This window comes from Vollenhovia emeryi, unplaced genomic scaffold, assembly GCF_000949405.1.
Source record: "Vollenhovia emeryi isolate VEMERY1.0 unplaced genomic scaffold, V.emery_V1.0 DF939124.1, whole genome shotgun sequence".
Lineage (NCBI taxonomy): Eukaryota > Metazoa > Arthropoda > Insecta > Hymenoptera > Formicidae > Vollenhovia > Vollenhovia emeryi.
Genome location: NW_011967242.1, coordinates 977,986 through 995,688, shown reverse-complemented (window position 1 = coordinate 995,688; position 17,703 = coordinate 977,986). Strand labels below are relative to the sequence as shown.

The 17,703-nt window shown below is 40.4% G+C and overlaps 3 protein-coding genes across 8 annotated transcripts; all 3 read right to left on the bottom strand.

The window, feature by feature from the left end:
- Window positions 1-191: 191 nt before the first annotated feature.
- On the bottom strand, window positions 192-10,359 carry LOC105569356 (scm-like with four MBT domains protein 2). 6 transcript variants are annotated; one of them, XM_012025753.1, is made up of 8 exons: window positions 8,995-10,359; window positions 5,006-5,483; window positions 3,746-4,158; window positions 3,592-3,681; window positions 2,579-3,090; window positions 1,539-2,389; window positions 773-1,425; window positions 192-696 (listed from the first exon to the last, which is right to left on the bottom strand). In XM_012025753.1, exons 2-8 carry the CDS (start codon window positions 5,049-5,051, stop codon window positions 526-528), a joined length of 2,736 nt encoding a protein of 911 aa, XP_011881143.1. In that variant the 5' UTR covers window positions 5,052-5,483; window positions 8,995-10,359; the 3' UTR covers window positions 192-525. The 6 variants fall into 6 exon arrangements, with proteins under 6 accessions (XP_011881143.1, XP_011881142.1, XP_011881148.1 ...); XM_012025752.1 differs by lacking the exon at window positions 8,995-10,359 and adding an exon at window positions 7,859-8,134; XM_012025758.1 differs by lacking the exons at window positions 5,006-5,483; window positions 8,995-10,359 and adding an exon at window positions 4,785-4,866.
- A 100-nt stretch (window positions 10,360-10,459) lies between these two features.
- On the bottom strand, window positions 10,460-12,717 carry LOC105569354 (transcription factor Adf-1-like). The gene is made up of 3 exons (XM_012025751.1): window positions 11,934-12,717; window positions 11,595-11,738; window positions 10,460-11,139 (listed from the first exon to the last, which is right to left on the bottom strand). The coding sequence occupies exons 1-3, from the start codon at window positions 12,114-12,116 to the stop codon at window positions 10,615-10,617; spliced, it is 852 nt and encodes a 283-aa protein (XP_011881141.1). The 5' UTR covers window positions 12,117-12,717; the 3' UTR covers window positions 10,460-10,614.
- Window positions 12,718-13,790: 1,073 nt separating this feature from the next.
- On the bottom strand, window positions 13,791-17,409 carry LOC105569353 (uncharacterized protein C19orf47). The gene is made up of 3 exons (XM_012025750.1): window positions 16,943-17,409; window positions 15,637-16,707; window positions 13,791-15,565 (listed from the first exon to the last, which is right to left on the bottom strand). The coding sequence occupies exons 1-3, from the start codon at window positions 16,959-16,961 to the stop codon at window positions 15,432-15,434; spliced, it is 1,224 nt and encodes a 407-aa protein (XP_011881140.1). The 5' UTR covers window positions 16,962-17,409; the 3' UTR covers window positions 13,791-15,431.
- Between the last annotated feature and the right edge of the window lie 294 nt (window positions 17,410-17,703).

Sequence of the window (17,703 nt, the reverse complement as noted above, 5' to 3'; positions counted from 1 at the left end):
CGAATTCATTCTCATATTTAGGATATACGTGTATATATTTTTGACGCAGAGAATTATTCGTAACTATCCATAGAGATCTTGTAACCGCATTTATTTAAAGGTCTTTAATATGTTGAAAAGTAAAACAGAATCCATGCATACGAGATTCGACAAAAGAAAAAGCGGGATTCAATTAAAAATAAAGATCCGGCTATTGTGTCCGCGAATGAGGAGAAATATTCTTTTGTTTCTCGTTTATTGGGTGTGTTTTGAAACGAGAGAGCATACATACACCTCACATAGTAACTTTATACACAATTAGCTAATCAAAAACTTTTCTTCATAATCCTTGTACTTTCCTCTGAGCCTTAAAGGATCAACTTTATGTATTTTGACTATAAAAATAAAATAACAATAAATATTGATGTAGCTATAAATTTACTTAACTGAAGAACCTTTAGTACTATGTAATTTTGTCAATTCTAATATAGCTATATGTAATATGCATTGTGAATAAAGAGAGGCTTTGTTTACTGTTTAGATTGATTAAACGATTTGATATTGCTCGGGCTCTACTTCGTGAATATGACGCAGGAAAAATGTAACTTTGACTTGTTCCACATGCCGACATAGCTTCATGGCTAAACTCGTTCGCAGTTTCATATGCTGGGTAAGAGAGGGAAGATTCAGCAACAAGAACGCAAGACCATCAATTTCCTAATAAGAAAAGTATTATCAGCATGAGTTTTAAATTGCGATCGAAATTTTCATTAAGATACACGTATATACTCGCCTCTTCCTTAACGCGATACGCAAGATCTTTGCAGTCGTTTGTTTTTCTGAGATATCGGAACACATCGTCTACGCTCCAGTACAGTGGATTTGAATCCAGCTTTCGAGTCTTCGGTCGCCGTTGTGTCTTTTGCATCTTCACGTACTCGGCATCCGCCTCGGAACAATCGGATTCTATACTCGTGTCCCAATCTCTTTTAGTCCCTCTAGTGATCCCCGTGCCCTGACTGAACCTTGTGGAATGTTGCTTCGAAATCAAATTTGAGGGACTGGGCAGTTCTCGATCTTTAGCTTTCCTATCGTTGAACGAACTACCAGAATCCTCCGAAGCGTTGCTGGACGCTATTTCAGTTTTGAAGTCATCTGATTTGTCGGACTTCTCTAAGCCTTTCTGTATCATGATATCTATCTCTGAGAGCGGTTGCCTTCCGTCGAACGTATCTTCAACGTGATTCCCTGAAATATGCTTCGCCAGATCTAACGACATAAATGGCATCTCATCTTCCTGATCGTATTCTTCGTGAACCTCTTTATGCTTGTTTGCCCATCTGCCGCGTCGCCTCTTACGCCTTCTACCCCACGGTTTTGGTTTTTGCACCATGATACTTGTATATCCTTTCGGCTTTCCTCTTTTTCCAGTTCCAACTGATGCTGCTGAAAATTGAAAATGTCAATAGTGTGTGTACGCGTGCATTTTATACATTAATCGTGTATTACGAATAAGTTTTTTTAGTGTAATACATAATTCAAGAGATTCAGTTGCTTACTAAATTTCGTTTTTGATGATTTATAACACTCGTCCGGACATTCGGTTTCCGATATATGCAACGGACCAAATAAATTTGGGCACACCATTAACTTTTTACAAATACTTCTGCAAAAATCTGTTACCATGTCTCCCGACGTAACAATGGCCACGCTCGCACGATATGTGTTATTTTTGTGCTTTGCCTTCAAGACTTCTAAGTGGTAGCCAGGATCTGGTTTGGTATCGCATTGCAAAACCTTCAAAATTCTAGCACTCCTATACCCAACAGACACTATCATTGATAAAACTTCTCGCATGACCAGTATAACTGGTCCAGGTCCCACTGATTTTGGAAGAGTCGCTAATTTACCCTTTGATATCATGGGGCCTGTGAAGCACCGGTAATTAAAATAAATCTTTGGACACCATAGAGAAGAGCGTGGTTCAGATATCGGTATATCTAAAACATTCGTTTTCTTCTCATCCTTTGCAGACGTTTCTAGCTTTTTACAAATTTCTATGTAGTCGTGCGGAGGCTTTAATGGATAGTGATTAGACTCACACCATCCGACAGGGAATATTTGCAAGGAATGCATATCGACTATATGATCCGGTCGAAAATACTCATAGTTATCTAATTTTATCCACAATAGATTGTCAACGATTTTGTTAATCTGGGCAGCGCATATTACATGTTCGTGCTCGGGATCGACAGCCTCCAATCTCATGCCACATTCAAAGCCTGCTTCAATGGCACTCGCACGTTCACCAAATAGGTTTTCAGGCGCTGCGCTAGCATGGTATGCTTCCAAATATTCATTCCAATCAAAATTTCCCGTCTTTGAAGTCCAACCTTGTGGGTGGGTAATCCTGTAGTGATCAGATCGATATTTCAGCAGGAAAAATAATATAAACTCACAGAAATATGTATGAAAAAATACGGTATTTGTAAAAAATTAATATATATGCATATATTCCATATGATTATGTGGAACATCTTCAAGGAATTGTAATAAATAATTTTAAGGTCGACATTCCTTGTACCTATTTGATACTTACATAATATTATTCTTTTCCGCCCATCCAACTGGAAATATGTATGGTTGTTCCGCAGTGCACAGCCATGTATTATTTTCTGAGTTGTTCGAGACAACCGTATCGTTTGATTCGTTTATACATCCAGCGCGTACATCAATATTCACAAGAAAATATGTATCGTCAAATACTTTCGTTACGGTAGCAGGACAAATTTTCATCCGATCCGCTGGATTCAAAGCTTCCAGTTTCATTCCAACTTCAAAACTATGCTTTGAATGCTCTATGTTGTTATTAAACAACTCCTCTGCCAACTCACAATCTTTCGGTTTAGACTCTAGCAAATCCTTCCATTCTTCGTATGTGTGTAAATCGATTATTGAACTAGGTGGCTCCAGAAACCAAATGGAATTCGCTTTAGACGTAAACCCATACGAATGTAAACGCTCGGATGTACAGAACACCCAGAAGTCTTCGCGAGTGGAGTCCGGAGTGTCGTACTTTAATAGGAGACGTCCTCCAACGTTCTCCATAATCTTGAAAAAGAGTAACAGTTACATAACATCAATATTATAATTTTCTACTCAACAATAGAAATGTAATGTAACAAGCACCCAGTCAGCAAAATGCTAACAGATTGGCATCAGATTCATCAGAAATCCACACCAAAACCATAGCCATTTGTGTCCGCAATTGGCTTTCGTTTTGGCAACAGAGTCTGTAAAACATACGCTGTCAACAAATTGTCGGCAGAAAGCGAAAAGGTCCAGTTATGTGAGCAGATGTTGCATTTCTGCTGACACACTGGCAACATGTTGAACATATCAGTTCCTGCATGCAATCTGCAGTCTGTCTGCCTTCAAAATTTGCAGTGGGCATTTGACGAAATCTCTTCTGGCAGATTTGGCTATCTGGGCAAGTTAGATTACATCTACATTGTTGAGCGAGAAATTGTAATACTGATGTTACTCGGTGTTTAATTTCTATTCTTTTATTCAGGGATTTCTAGTTCTACAACTTGCTAATTCTGTTCTTACCGTGGCTACCCACAACTTGTACGGATGCAACACATCGCTTATCTCAATCTTCATACCCTGCTTTATCCTGTCCGCCATACTTAGGCCATCCTGTAAACAACGTCATGTTGTAAAGTACTGATAGTAACACCCAGTTGTAGAGACATTATCTTACCCCTGTCAACATCTCGGCCGGTAGTGTGCGTGCCGTAGTCAGAAATTCGTGCAGCTTGTCTACGCAGTCTGGTGATCTCTCTAGTATAACATCCGGCGGTTTTAATTTCTTATCGTTTTTCGCACTCCAGCCGAGCTCGTGGCCGGCTTCCTTCGTTAGATTGAACCAAAATTCTAAGGATCTGTCGTCACCGCCGAAGTAGCGCAGCCGCAGCAAGGGTCCGCAGGCCATGACGATGGAAGCCACCCAGTACGACAGTTCCCCCTTGTCGTCATTCTTTTGCACCGGCACCTCTAAGGACATGCCTATCTCAATGCTGTTCTGCAACGTCAACTCCACGTGAGGGAACATGATCTGCGGGACCTCCACGCTCTTTGTGGCATCGAGAAAGTCTTGCCAAACGAAGCCATATTCTAAAATATAAAATTTCACATGGTACAAATATTGTTCGATCTCAATTTCAATATGTGAACGCTAACAACAAATGCTATTTCACTTGAACCGACTCTCAAATGTAGTTGTGACAAAAACTTTATGCTATAATACATTTAATACATAAATAAATGTATTCCCTGCGAAAAAGAGACTCACTACATATTAAATGTAACAATGGAAATAGCAGAAATATTATAATATGATAAAATTATTTTTCCTTTAATTAAAAACTTTCGTCACTTTTATTCACTCACACTTATATTAATTACCCTTTTTTTTTATTAAGTTCGCATTGTATTAACGCGTACAAATTGTTATAAAAGGCAAAAATTTTAATTTACTAAATTAATAACTTTTTATCGCCGACATTTTTATCTGCTATTACTGACGCGCAAATCGCCATTTTCTGAATTGTTAACATAGGAACAGACAGAGAGAGGGGAACAGAAGTGCACTTGCAGAGAATCGAAAAACACGCGAATCTGCGCGAAAGCAACGCAACGCGTGCACTTTAGCAGTTACTCATCGCAACACGTGAATCTCTTCCCGTGCAGTGCACGCAACTCACTTCCCCAAAGTTTCATTTGAAAACGTGTTCAACTACCATGTTGCGTATACAATCCACCTTTATAAGTGAAGCGATAGCGCTCGAGTTGATCGTGCAACAAACAAACAAAAAAAACCCCCCGCCCCGCGCGCGATAACTCGGCAATCGCGCGCGACTACGGCACCCGTGGCAGCCAGGAGTTTCGCACGCGTGAAAACGGCGATTTCGTGCGTACGGGAAATTTAAAACGAGCGAGGTATAGTTAGGAAATTTTTTACCTCCATCCTGCGGCCTCTCCGGCGCTCGGCTCTCGTGCGTCTCCATATTTTATTTACACCGCCGGGCGCGCGAGCGAAATACACGGCGGGGGCATTTAATGGGTCTCGGGCGAGGGGCCGGCGATTTTGCCGTGCGAAATAAACCGTGGCGAGCCCTAAGAGTTAACACCTACGATTCACCGTGCGCAGACGAGTGAAGGGCAGTGATCCCAAATCGTAGGATTTTTCCACGCGCATGCTCAGCAGCGCAGCGCAGCGCCGTACGCGGCCGGCCGGGGGCCCCCGCGCCGAAACGCTCGAACCACGAGACCACGTGTCCTGCCCTCGGTCCGTAAAAAAAAGTCACCAGGCCCACTGTACACACGCCTCGAGTGAGAATCCTTGAATATAGACCTCGGAGGAACAAAAGATGCAGGCTCGCGCCCCTCACGCTTTTGCGGCACAGTCGCGTCGATTCTTCGCCGCCAACTTGGACGTTCTGCAAATAACGTTAATGTAATGCGATTGTTATTGATTTCGCGTAGTTGTAGCTCGTCACTTTCACCTCGTTCGAGGTTTCAATAATTTTTGCATCCCCGTTTCTATACCAAGGCAGATTAACTTTCATCTCGGTTCAACGTACTTTATATCCTTTTCTAGTTTTGAAAATCACGGATAAAGGTAAGAGGTAATTTAAACCGAGATGTCAATCTGCGTTGGCAGAAACGGGCATTAATATCGCGATAAGCGTTGTATTTATAATAATGAAAAGTTTTCGAAGGTAAGATGATCAGTAGCGATTAAAGTATAATTGCAGTTAACTTGTAGCGAATTCGGTACCTTGCGCTAGTGCACCACTAAGTTATTTTGATGCCATAAACAATACGTGTAAACTCACGAACGATACTCTCTAAAAGTCAATCAGTGCATTATCACTGCAAATTGTTATAATCGCAAATACACCACTACTTGTTTACAGTCAATTCTTATGCTCGAGGATCGTCTTAAATATTTTTCGAAAGACTTCTTAGCCAGTGAAATGATCTGTATGCATGAATGAAATGATCGTACAGTTCTAAATCGTACACTTGAGACTACGTTGTTTACACGCGCAAAATTTTACTGAAAACAATCTTACACATAAACTTTGACTGAATTGTATTCGATGAACGAACAGTTAATTATTAAAGTCAAACTTTTTTAATTTAAAATTATCTACCGTTTGATATTTAATAAATACTTAATTTAAAGAAATGCACGTTTTAATTCGTTTATTATTTTTAAATTTAAGTTAATAAGTTATTAGGAGCCAATGAACAATTTTCTTGAGTAAAGTAATATCTTTTGGATTGATATTTTTGTTATCAGTGTAACGATCATACAATCTAACAATGCATTTTCCAGTAAACAGATTTCACTCCAAGGGCAATAAATTCATGGTGGAATCACTAAATGATGCCTATTAATTTAACACGTGCCTTCTATCTTATCTTATGAACCTATCTCATAATAGGCGATTGTAACAATTTGCAGTGATAATGCACTGATTGACTTTTAGAGAGTATCATTCGTGAGTTTACACGGATATTGTTTATGGCATCAAAATAACAAATTCTATTCGTTTTCTGTCAATCATTACACTCCAAATAGCACAGGTGATCGTTGAATTAAAAAAGGATTTACTTTCTTGAATTCTTTATGAATTGGCGTAATTTAATCAAATCGAACTAAAAGAAATTTCTACAAAAGAATTCTTTTTGTATTAAAAAATCAACTTTATAGAATTGGTGACATAACAGTTTTTTAAGGCTGTTTTAACAGAAATGGGATGAAGAAAGAATCTTTTTGAATTCTCTGTACTATTTCAAATTATCATATACTCTACTATACTTTTGCTGGCATTCTGATAAAATTCTCGTAACAGATACTTTGCAAAATCTATTCTCGGATTTGGTTATCTGAGTAATAAAAAATAGCCTCGGGTTTGTCCAAAAATGCAAGTACCTCAATCTCTATTCAAATTGCGAATACAAATTCTTAGTCTCGCCACAATAATGAAATGAATTGTAAATACAGAGATTCCTATCAACTGAGTAATGTAATTACATAATATAAAAGTTAATAACATAAAGTATTATTATACAGGGTGAGAAAAAGTATGGAAAATTTAGGGGTTTCCATACCCTTTCCTCATTCTGTATATAAAAAAAATTGGAGTAACAGACACATGAAAAGGGAAGCCAAGATTAGGATCTGCAAGACCTACGTTCGACCGGTCACGACATACGAAAAAGACGAAAAGCCTAGTACGCACAACGGAGATGCAGACGGAGAGATCAGAGCTATAACAGGACACACGCTCGGAGACAGAGACACCCAACGCAATGATCAGGGGAACATGCGGGGTCAAGGACGTTATCCGCTGGATGAGGCAGATGAGGAGGGAATGTAATGATTACGTTTCCAGGATGAAAGAGGGAAGGACGGCGAGGATCGTGAGGGATGGGAAACCAAACTCAGGAAGACCCCCAGGAAGACCACCAAAACGATGGATGGACAGCTGGGCATTTGGGTAACAAGAGGCGGATTAATCGGAGAAATGGACTCAAGCCTACTTCAAGTGGAAGAACAAGTATTGTTAAAAAAGCTCGGTCTTATGTATAAATAATTTTAGAAAATAATATTAATATACTTTAATTAAGAAAGTCTGCTTATTAAATCTAAAGCTACCCAGCTAGCGAGCTGACGTTATTGACGATAAAACGACACTTCTGAGGACATTTCGATGCTAAAACGTGACAAATAACGTCAGCTCGCCTAGCAGTGCATTCCAACAACAACGTAATGTAACAAAGACACGATAAAAACCTTTACCAGGAATCCCGAGAATTGTCTTTGCGCAAGTTGGTCGAAAGATCGCTTTATTAACAAGTCATGCGATCGACCGCACGCTATACACGTGCACAAAAAAGAAACGGGGGGGAAATGCGCATGCGCCGGAAAATCTTGTAATACGGGATAACATAATTTCCGAAAGTGCACTGCACGTGCACGTAACTTGCTGCAATATATTTACCAACGAAGCGGTCGCACCTGACAAATACAGAACTCGGATTCCCGATATCTCACGCGCGTGTTACGAGTGATTTTCGGAGGAAAAAAAAAAGATATTGTCGCGCCGCGACGAAAGACACAAGTATACGAAAATGCAAATAAATCCAATCTACTCGAACGAACGTCGCAGGAATCGAAATCTACGGTGAGAGGAAAAGGAAAGATTCACCGCGCTGGCGAGTGCTAGTAAGGGCCCGGGCCCCGCTATCACGCCCCTGGCGCATGTAATAAAGACGTGCAAAATACAAAGCATTACGGTTCGTTCATTTTACTTGCACCTTCTGCACCTCTGGGCTCATCGTTCTCTCTCTCTCTCTCTCTCTCTCTCTCTCTCTCTCTCTCTCTTTCTCGCTCGCTCTCTTTTTCTTTGCCCAACACACATCCGAATAATAAACATCCATCTTGTTTTAAACGTAGAAAGTAATATGGAGTGCAAATGAAACAAACAGATCAATGCCTGTCGTAACTGACGAGACATATATACATTATGCTAAATAACATATATTATCGTAGCGGAAATCTACGTTAAACATATTGATGACGTAGGTGCTTACGTTATACGCTTTTGCACTTAAACAATTTCGCGTGTAATGATTTTTTGTGCGGACACGCGACTATCGCGAAAGCCCTGCCTCCCCACTTTAAATATAACCATTCCTTTTCAACCGTTTCGCTTTCCTTCGCTCCCTCGGATCACGTTATTTCGGCTATCGGCACGAGTAATCGATTGGAAAGGCGATGCTTATGTTACTCGGAGGCAGATCCCGTCGCACGGTCTCTCACTCCCTGCGAAAAAGGCGTCCAGCCCACGTGGATCTCTGCAGGGAGAGACCGTTCGAGAGCGCTCGGCTCTAAATAGACGCGTTATCGACACTTATATTCGACGGATTACGTACGTACACGTGTTGTCGCTCTCCCTTTTCAAACAATCGACACTGACGAGGTGGCCGTTAAAGAGGGTCAATTAAAAAAGCTGGCCCTCGACCAACCAGCGAGGACGAGTCGTAACGAGCGTCTACGGTGAACAAAAACGAGCGTAAACGCGAGCCGCGGGAGACACCGACGAGGTACTATTAAAGACGGGCTAGCCCCGGGTAAATTTTCATGATCAAGTTGGGCACGGGGATAATTGAAGAGTGCAGACATTATCGACCGTTTCGCCCGTTCGCTATGTAAATATATTCGAATGTTTGCGGGCACGAGGCTGAAAAATTTGCATTTATTCTTACGTAGGAGGCAATTCGTAAACGGGCATACATAATAAAATAACGTCATACGTGTCGCTGCGAAACTATTTTTTTCCCCCCCCTATGAATTCATTACGAATGACGTGCAGTTTAAACGAGAGTCGAATGTTAATAATTATGCATTCATAATTAAGTATATTGAATAAAATGTTAGCGAAAACACAGATTAAAGAATAAACAATAAATCGAAAATTAGCACATTAACTGATCGTCTAGATATTTTAATTCTAGCATTGCCAATAACTATCAGATAGCACAGGATTCGTTTTGAATTATCGAATTGTGAAATGACTGCCTTTTGCCAACCAATTTGTTTTAAAAAAAAACATTCTCGAGAGTTACAAAAGAATTCGTTCTTATGTCATCAATTCTGCGAGGTCTTTTTCGGGTGTAAAAGGAACTCATACCGGAAAGGAATTCTTTTATTTATTTTCAACCGATTAATTTATAAAGAATTTAAAAAGTGAATGTTTCTTAATTCATAACAATCACCTGTGGTATTTGGCTACTGTACAAAAAAACATGAAAAATATTGTAGCGGCAGATTTTTTGCAATTAAATTTCTTGTGCTTTTTGATGAATCTGACTATCTTTGAATTGTTACACCCGTATATGGTTTTAAAAATTCTTTATCTCGTAATACATTTTGTAAATTTCACAGTGAGATTTCACATTAAGATGTACGTCTAAGATATTTAAGCGTAAAATATAATTTATATAATATTTCTGATAGCTGACGCAATTTTTTTATATCCTTTTCCGTGTAAGCGAGATCTTTAAAAATTATCTTACACAAATGACTTTGTATTTGAAAGCTTGAAAATGTTGCTCTCTTTAAATATGCAAATCACTAATTAGAAAAATCAACTATCCTGCTAAAGATTTACAATTAATTTAAATATAAAATCCAAGTAGATTCCTAGGCAAGTCTTAGCTATTTATTCGAAATTTTGGAACAAATTTCGGAAATTATTTCTGTATGAAAATCGTATACAACTTCAAATAAAATTAATTTTTAATGAAAAAATTGCATTAATTTTTATAATTTATTTTGATAAAATTTGTAAACATATAGTTTACAAATATTTTGATAAAATTTGTAAAGATATAGTACACATTAATATAAGATTTTATTTTATTTCTCAAACAAATTACAAAAGTCATTGTGAAAATGGCTGAAGAATACAAATATGTATTTCAACAGAAAATAAAAGTGTCTAAAATGATGTTAATGAATTTTGCAAAATTACTGATTCAGCAAGCGTGATATCATAGATTCGGTTCAGAAGAAATCACATTATTGGAACCGCCAGATTGATATGAAAATGCAGAAAGCGATGGTGAAATAGTAGAATATGTAGTCGTGGGTGTAGGCGATCTTTGAGGAATCGAATCTTTGTATTTTCCCAATTCTGCTTCTATGAGAATCTCATTAATGTAATGTTTCGCCATTATACGCGAATAATTATCTAATTTTTTCAAAGTCAGCGCCACGTATTCGCCGTAAGTCTCATTTTCATCTCGTTGAGATTCTTTTTCTGCGACGGTAGCCTTTAAAATGTACATTTCACTTGGCTTGCTATCTTCATTGATCTTCTTCTTCTTCGGGCTACTTAATTCTGGAGAGTGAAATACTTTCAAATGCTTCTTTCGTAACGGGCTATTGCACGATCGTAAGCTCCTGTCTGATTCGTGTAATATAGCTTCTACTTTCGGGCGTGTCACTTCTATCTGATTAACACCTTCATGGTGCGTATGGTCGCTATTCTCTTCCTGTTGGCACGCTTCGGAAGTCTGAAAGAATTATAGAACATTATAATACCAAAAATTATTTGTAACTCCACTTAAGTAAGTCATATTACCATAACAATTCTTGATAACAATTCTTGCGCGAAAATTTTGCTTGTCTTGTGCATGCAAATTTGTATGAGTTTTGTCCGTAAGATGTGTTTAGTCTGTGCTTTTGCACGCAAGTGGCTAGCTCATGTATTAGCGTATAATTTTGGGCGCAAATATCTATCAACTCACGTACAAAAATAGCTCAACAACGCAAGCAAAATTCTATCCCGTTTTATATAAAAATTATATATTAAAATTATATACCGTTTTATATATACAATGATAAATAGCAAGATTTAAACGAACGCAATATCAGATCTTATCAGACTTCAACGCAAAAATTGACTTACACAATTGAATTGGGGGAAAATTACTTAAATTTACAAACGACAAATACACGTTCGGTTTACCTCACAAGTATTTCTCGCGCCTCTTGGTCTATAATGATCTCCCAAGAACATCATTGCACGATACGCGAACCATTTGGACAATACCTTCTTTTCGCTCCCCTTTGCAGAATCAATCACCTTGATTCTCTCTCTTCTATACGACGCCTAAAAAAGAAAAGACACGCGTTTATTGCCACTGATTACCCTCTAAAATTTTTGGAGCAAAAATGTCGCCACGGAGTGAAACATTTACTCCATTGGAGCAGAATAGGAGACGATTGTGTACAGCGATAATTCTACAAGCTGCAGTTACTTTTCATCGCAGTGTGTAACTTATAGGCACAATTTGTTTACGTATACCTGTAGCGAGAGCCACTTCTTCTTAACGTCCAGCACCGTCGTGCTGAATTTGTTAGCGAGGCTCTCCCACGCTTCGTTCTTTTTCCTGCTGATTTTGTAATACGGATCCGAGGAATCCCACAGAATCGGCAACCTCTCGATCTCATTGATAAATAACAAAGCTTTGTCGTTTGGCCACTCCATTGTTTCACTCCTAACAACCCCCTCCCACGCTCCTCACAATATATACATATGTGTGTCGTTCTTTAATATATTATCTCTCTTTTGTATTATACAATTTCAACGAGACAACGCGAGACTCGAGTCCTAGGACTCGAAAAAGCTGCATTAACCCGTTCGAATTGGTCGAGCACGAACGATCACGAACGAGTGCAGTTTTTCTGCCTTCCTGCCCCTGGAGCAAAGTACCATTGTTTACGGCGAGATTCGGTGTCTCGGATTGTTATTATTGTTGTTGTTTGTATCCCCGTTCCGTGAGGAACACGATATACCGGCGAGTCGCATCGAACTCGTGCGTCTATCAGAGCGATACCTCACCCTTCAAAGGTCCCTCTTGGCGCGAGGCGGCGGACTCGGGAATCGAATCTGTCCCTTCCACCTGACAGACGAATGCCTCGCCACTGAGCTATCCATGTCACCTCGCCGAGCGCTTTCCCTTTGATAAACATATCGACGAGAGACGGAACGTTCCCATTCGGGCTCGTTCGTACGTCGCTCGTCGAGAGTCAAGTGCGTTCGTAATTCTTCATTCGCGCTTGTTCGCGCTCGCCTCCGCTCGGCCCCGGACGTACCGACAGAGGCGGGACGCGCCGACCAGGGCCTAAATTCCGTACACGATTACCGACGACCATCGATACGTTAACGACGTTTGCGCAGCTTTTTCTACATGATAGAAAAGCTGCGCAAACGTCGTTAACGTATCGATGGTCGTCGGTAATCGTGTACGGAATTTAGGCCCAGGCACTTTCGCGGCCCAATTTTTTTTACCTTTTTAATTTTTTTTACCTAGAGTGAAGGGAGGTCCAGGTTCAAACCCTGGCTGAGGTAATGTTTTTCGCGATGAATTTTCTGTGTTGAAAACACACAGCCAGTCGTGGCCGATCAAATGCTTAATCGCGGTGAGGCGATATTCTTCGCAATACATTTAAAATACGACATATTTAGACACTGACACCCTGTCGCGGCTCTTGGTCCTTTATTCCTGCAAGTTTGTGTTCATTACATTTGAGCCATACGAATCACGAGACACGGTAGTGTCTCGCGCCAGGTATAAGCGTGGCTAGAACCGCGCGCGCGGGACCGACCGTGCAGTTTACGCGAGTACGCGAGTTGGCAGGCCCTCAGATCTTCGGATCTCAACAACGGTTGACCCGACGAACTTCTAAGTGCGCTCAATCGATAGCTTGGGCTCGATTTGCATAATAAAAGTGTTTTTAGTTTTTTCCTACGTGCCTCATGAATGGAGATATTGCAATGCAAAGTCCGAATTAATTACTTTAAACTTTAAGAAACGTCGTCGTCGTCCTGGTTTTTATTAATTATGTGGACGTAACACGCGTTTCTTACTTTCATTTAATTACTTGTTCAGGTAGGAGGGTAATAATGGGAATTCCTTTTTGAAGTTATTACTTTTAGGCCATTTTTGCCGCGGAGTCAAAAGCGAACGAGCGCGAACCAACTCGACTCGATGAACACGACGTGGAGTCAGCAACACGAGCGAGCCCAAATGTTCAAGAGATTTTGCTAGTGTAGCAAAAAAAAGGAATTTATTAAGCGAGGGACTCGGAATTATATTTCCCCACTTCTCTCGTTTCGTATGTTTAAATGTGGGAACGAATGAATCTATTAAGAAACACATTTTATGTTGAATGCTCGAAGGGTCTACCCAGACAAACTTGCATAGGTGCATTTGTCTGGATGGATCCTAAAAGTAGAAAGATACTTTATTATGCAGTTTTACCAATTTTTGTTATGCGATGAATATAAAAAACTATAGAAATATAATCACTAATATCTATTAAAAATTTTCTTATGAAGAAGACTGAGGATTATTGCCTCCCATATAGATATTTATGTATTAGAATACACTTTAATTCCACCTCAATCTTACTTGTAAGCCATAATACTCTAATTCCGAGATAGACCTGGTTTCACCAACGTCGCTTAACTTTAAGCTTAGCTCAATTCATTCTTTGTCTCTTTCTAACTGTTGACAGAGAAAAATTTCTGATTAAGTTTTCCGGGTGAATTATGGATACGTGCGATGAAATTTATCCGATAAAATTGCAGTTACCGATGAAATTTAATCGAAAAAGCAATTATATTTTTCACCGGATATACAATTTAATCGAATATATCCGCTTGTTGATATGTAATTGATTATACGATTAGACAGGCCAGGATATTTTTCTCGGTATTACTTTAGAAAGAGACAAACGTGAATCAAAATAAGATTAAGTTAAACGATGTTTGGTGAAACCGGGCCATAGCCTCGAAAACTGTACGAAGAAATTAAAATGCTCATCGTAGGTCCGTTCGTGATCGTTCGTTCTTGCTGGTCTAGATTCGTCTTAAGAAATCTTATAAGAATACATTTTTCGATATTTTACTTATTGTGGCAATAGTTCAATTATACAAAACACATGTACAATTGTATCAATCCGTTGTTATCACAAGCTATATACTTTTCAATTATTCAAGTACTGTTAAATGTTACTAATAAAGTATTATAGGACACTTTCGGTAGATTATTTCCTCTCACAATGTCCGTATTAACAAATATATTTTATTGGACTCAGATTGCATTCAAAAGAAAGCATTAAAATCTATAGGAAGTACAGCTAAAAATATAACAAGTCCAATTTTTTAAAATATAGCAAATCTAATTGCTCGTTCATACATTTGTATTTGTGTACGACGACATCCCGAAGATATTATAAAAACTTGGAAAGTAACACACATGTATATGAAAACTGGTACTGGCATAAACCTTCTTTTTTGCCGTTAAAATAAAAAAAAAGCTAGTATACACACAAGTTTAAAATACAGTTGTGCCTTATAAGATATGATATAATCTCAATTTTGACCATCCGTTAAATCCTCTCAAATGAAAGGAAAAAAATAAAAGAGGAAAAAGTTTGCATGACCTTATAGAAATTCAAAAAAGTACATCTCACTAGGCTGTGTTAAATTTGCGTTCTTTACGATCGAACAAGTTATGAGCATCACTAAATTATATAAATCGTAAGTCATCAATATCTCTTGTTATATTTACACCGTACATGTCATTCACATCCTTCCAATGGTCTCGCACGAGACTCTGGTCAGCGATATATTCCGTTCGTAATAAAAGAAACTTCAATCATATACGGTCAATTAACCAAATGTCACTGCAGCTGGCTTGGAGAACTATCTAACTTTATACAAACAACAGTTCCGATTGCGACTGCCCGTTGCACTCGCTCGCGACTGACAGCAGGGGATACAAGAAAGCCCAGATTACATGCCCAAGCGACTGAAGACATCCGGCTTCTTCACGGGCGACACCGTTGCCACTTTACTGAAAGTCACTTGTTTGGCAGTGGTCGTGCCCAGGCGTGCTTTGGCCGGTATCGAGATAAGTCGTTCCGAAGCTGCAAGAATAACAAGATCGAGAAAAACTCCTACACGGCCATTCCTATAGATCAACGAAACGCGTACGAACCTAATTTGCCAGATGAGACAGCAGGTTTGACGGCGACACCTTTGGCGCTCAGTTTAATATTACTCGGGGCTACCGCGGCCTTTTTCAGCTTCAGTATGCGGCTCGTGCTATTCAAGGTGATCTTCTTGCTGGCTTCGTGATCGGCGTGCATGGTGCCGGTGATCTTGGGCACGACTCTCTTCGTCGTTATGACCGACGTGCGTGTGCTGGGCAGCGTCCGGTTCTTCAGTATACCCGATAAACTGACGGTGCCAGAGCCATTCTTAAGTATCCCCGCGGTGGTCGCGTGGTCCTTCTTGTCGTCTATGTCGCCGAGACGCTTGAAAACGCTAGTCGATCTCTTGAACACGTCCTTCCCGACGGTGATGTTGAAAGTGGGCGTCGTGTCCGCTAGATTGGTCGTGCTCGTGACCGAGCTGTCGCCCAGTCTGTCAAACACCGTTCGTTTCTGTTCCGCGGGTTTCTTAAGTATCTGAGTTCTCACGGTCGTTGCCTTCGGGGCCGTGATAGTATATTCGACAGCACTGTCTTCGCTACCGTTTGTGACTACCTTTACTTTCTTTTCCAAGTTATTCCAATTGTCCTCGTCGTTGTCCTCGTACGCCTCCTCCGACACCAATTTCCTTTTGAGAGACCCCTGCTTCGGGCTTACGGCATTGGCGGTGACCGGGGGAGAAATTGGCTTCCTCACAGTCAAAATCTTCTTCGTCGTGGACACAGGCTTGACTATCTTCTTTACAGAATCTGCCTTGGATCCCATCAAGACCACCGTCTTGTTTCCAATTTCCTTGACTTTCTTCGCGACGGGTTTCGCGGGAGCCTTCGGAGCCGGGAGCACGTCCTCCGAATCGACCAAGAACCTCTCGCACGTCGTCTCCTCCACTACCTTCTTGGCGTATCTCAAAATAGCAATCATATCGCCCATTAGCGTGATGCCCATCTCCTTGAGACTAGGTTTGTCCAGGTCTGGCAACATATCCGGCTTGATACGATTGTTCGAGAACACCACCGCATGTTTGGTAGCCACGTCCAGAGGAAATCCAGCCCCTTTGAAGAACTTCACCCAATAAGCTACGAAAGAATCACGGCATACGATTATGTGCGCGTAGAAGACGTCTCCGGGCAGACAATTTACAAACGTATGAGGTGCGCTAGTTGCGCGTGCGAGTTTTACATTGTCGGGTAATTCGGAGCAAGTGGAGTATCGGGTATACATCGGGTTTATTTATTGTTTACGTATTTCTAGAATATTGTAAATTAACAGTCCTGAAGATTCGGGAGATCGTCGTACAAGTTGACGACTTACCTGACAAGGATGCAGCCATCTTAATAGTTGAAGTACGCGGCGAATTTATTCCTTTGTACTTCACGCAATAATCGAGCCGATCGAGAAGCCCGGACCTCTCAGGAACATATCTCCAACCGTTTTCGGTACATCCTTGCTAAGGGCCGCTAAAACTGATTTTCAAGTCTGCAATCGGCGCGAGCTATCGGCCGGACCGGAGACAGACAGTTCTACACGAGAGGCTCATTAACGGCCTCCAGTTGCCGCCGGTTCTAAATCGTTTCTGCCTCCGTTTCATATGACGCCGAGAGAAATTATTAATAAACACGAGAATTTCTCCGAGGCTCCACCGTGCCTATATATGTATACACGGTATGTATATACATATATATACGTACATATGTATACAAAAGCGAATTCACGTAAGCCGCGGACGACATGAACCAAGCGAAACATATGTAGGCAATTAGTAAATGTGGGGAATTTTGCGCGACTTGACAGATGCGATGCGACCGCCAATGGCGGTTCCCAAGATGGCGTCATCGTTCAGGCCATAGACATATAAAAGATAGACTGCTTATGAGGTAGTGGGGGATGTCCTCCTGAGAGAAAAGGACAACACCAATTTATTTGGGTATCTATAATCTTCTTCTAGTGTACGTGATCACGTGGGCATGATCACGTGATCGCCTTCAGATCACGTCCACTAAAGGAAGACAGATACCCAAATAAATTCATGTTGTCCTTTTTCCCTCAGGAGGATGCCCCCACCTAGGGTTCCA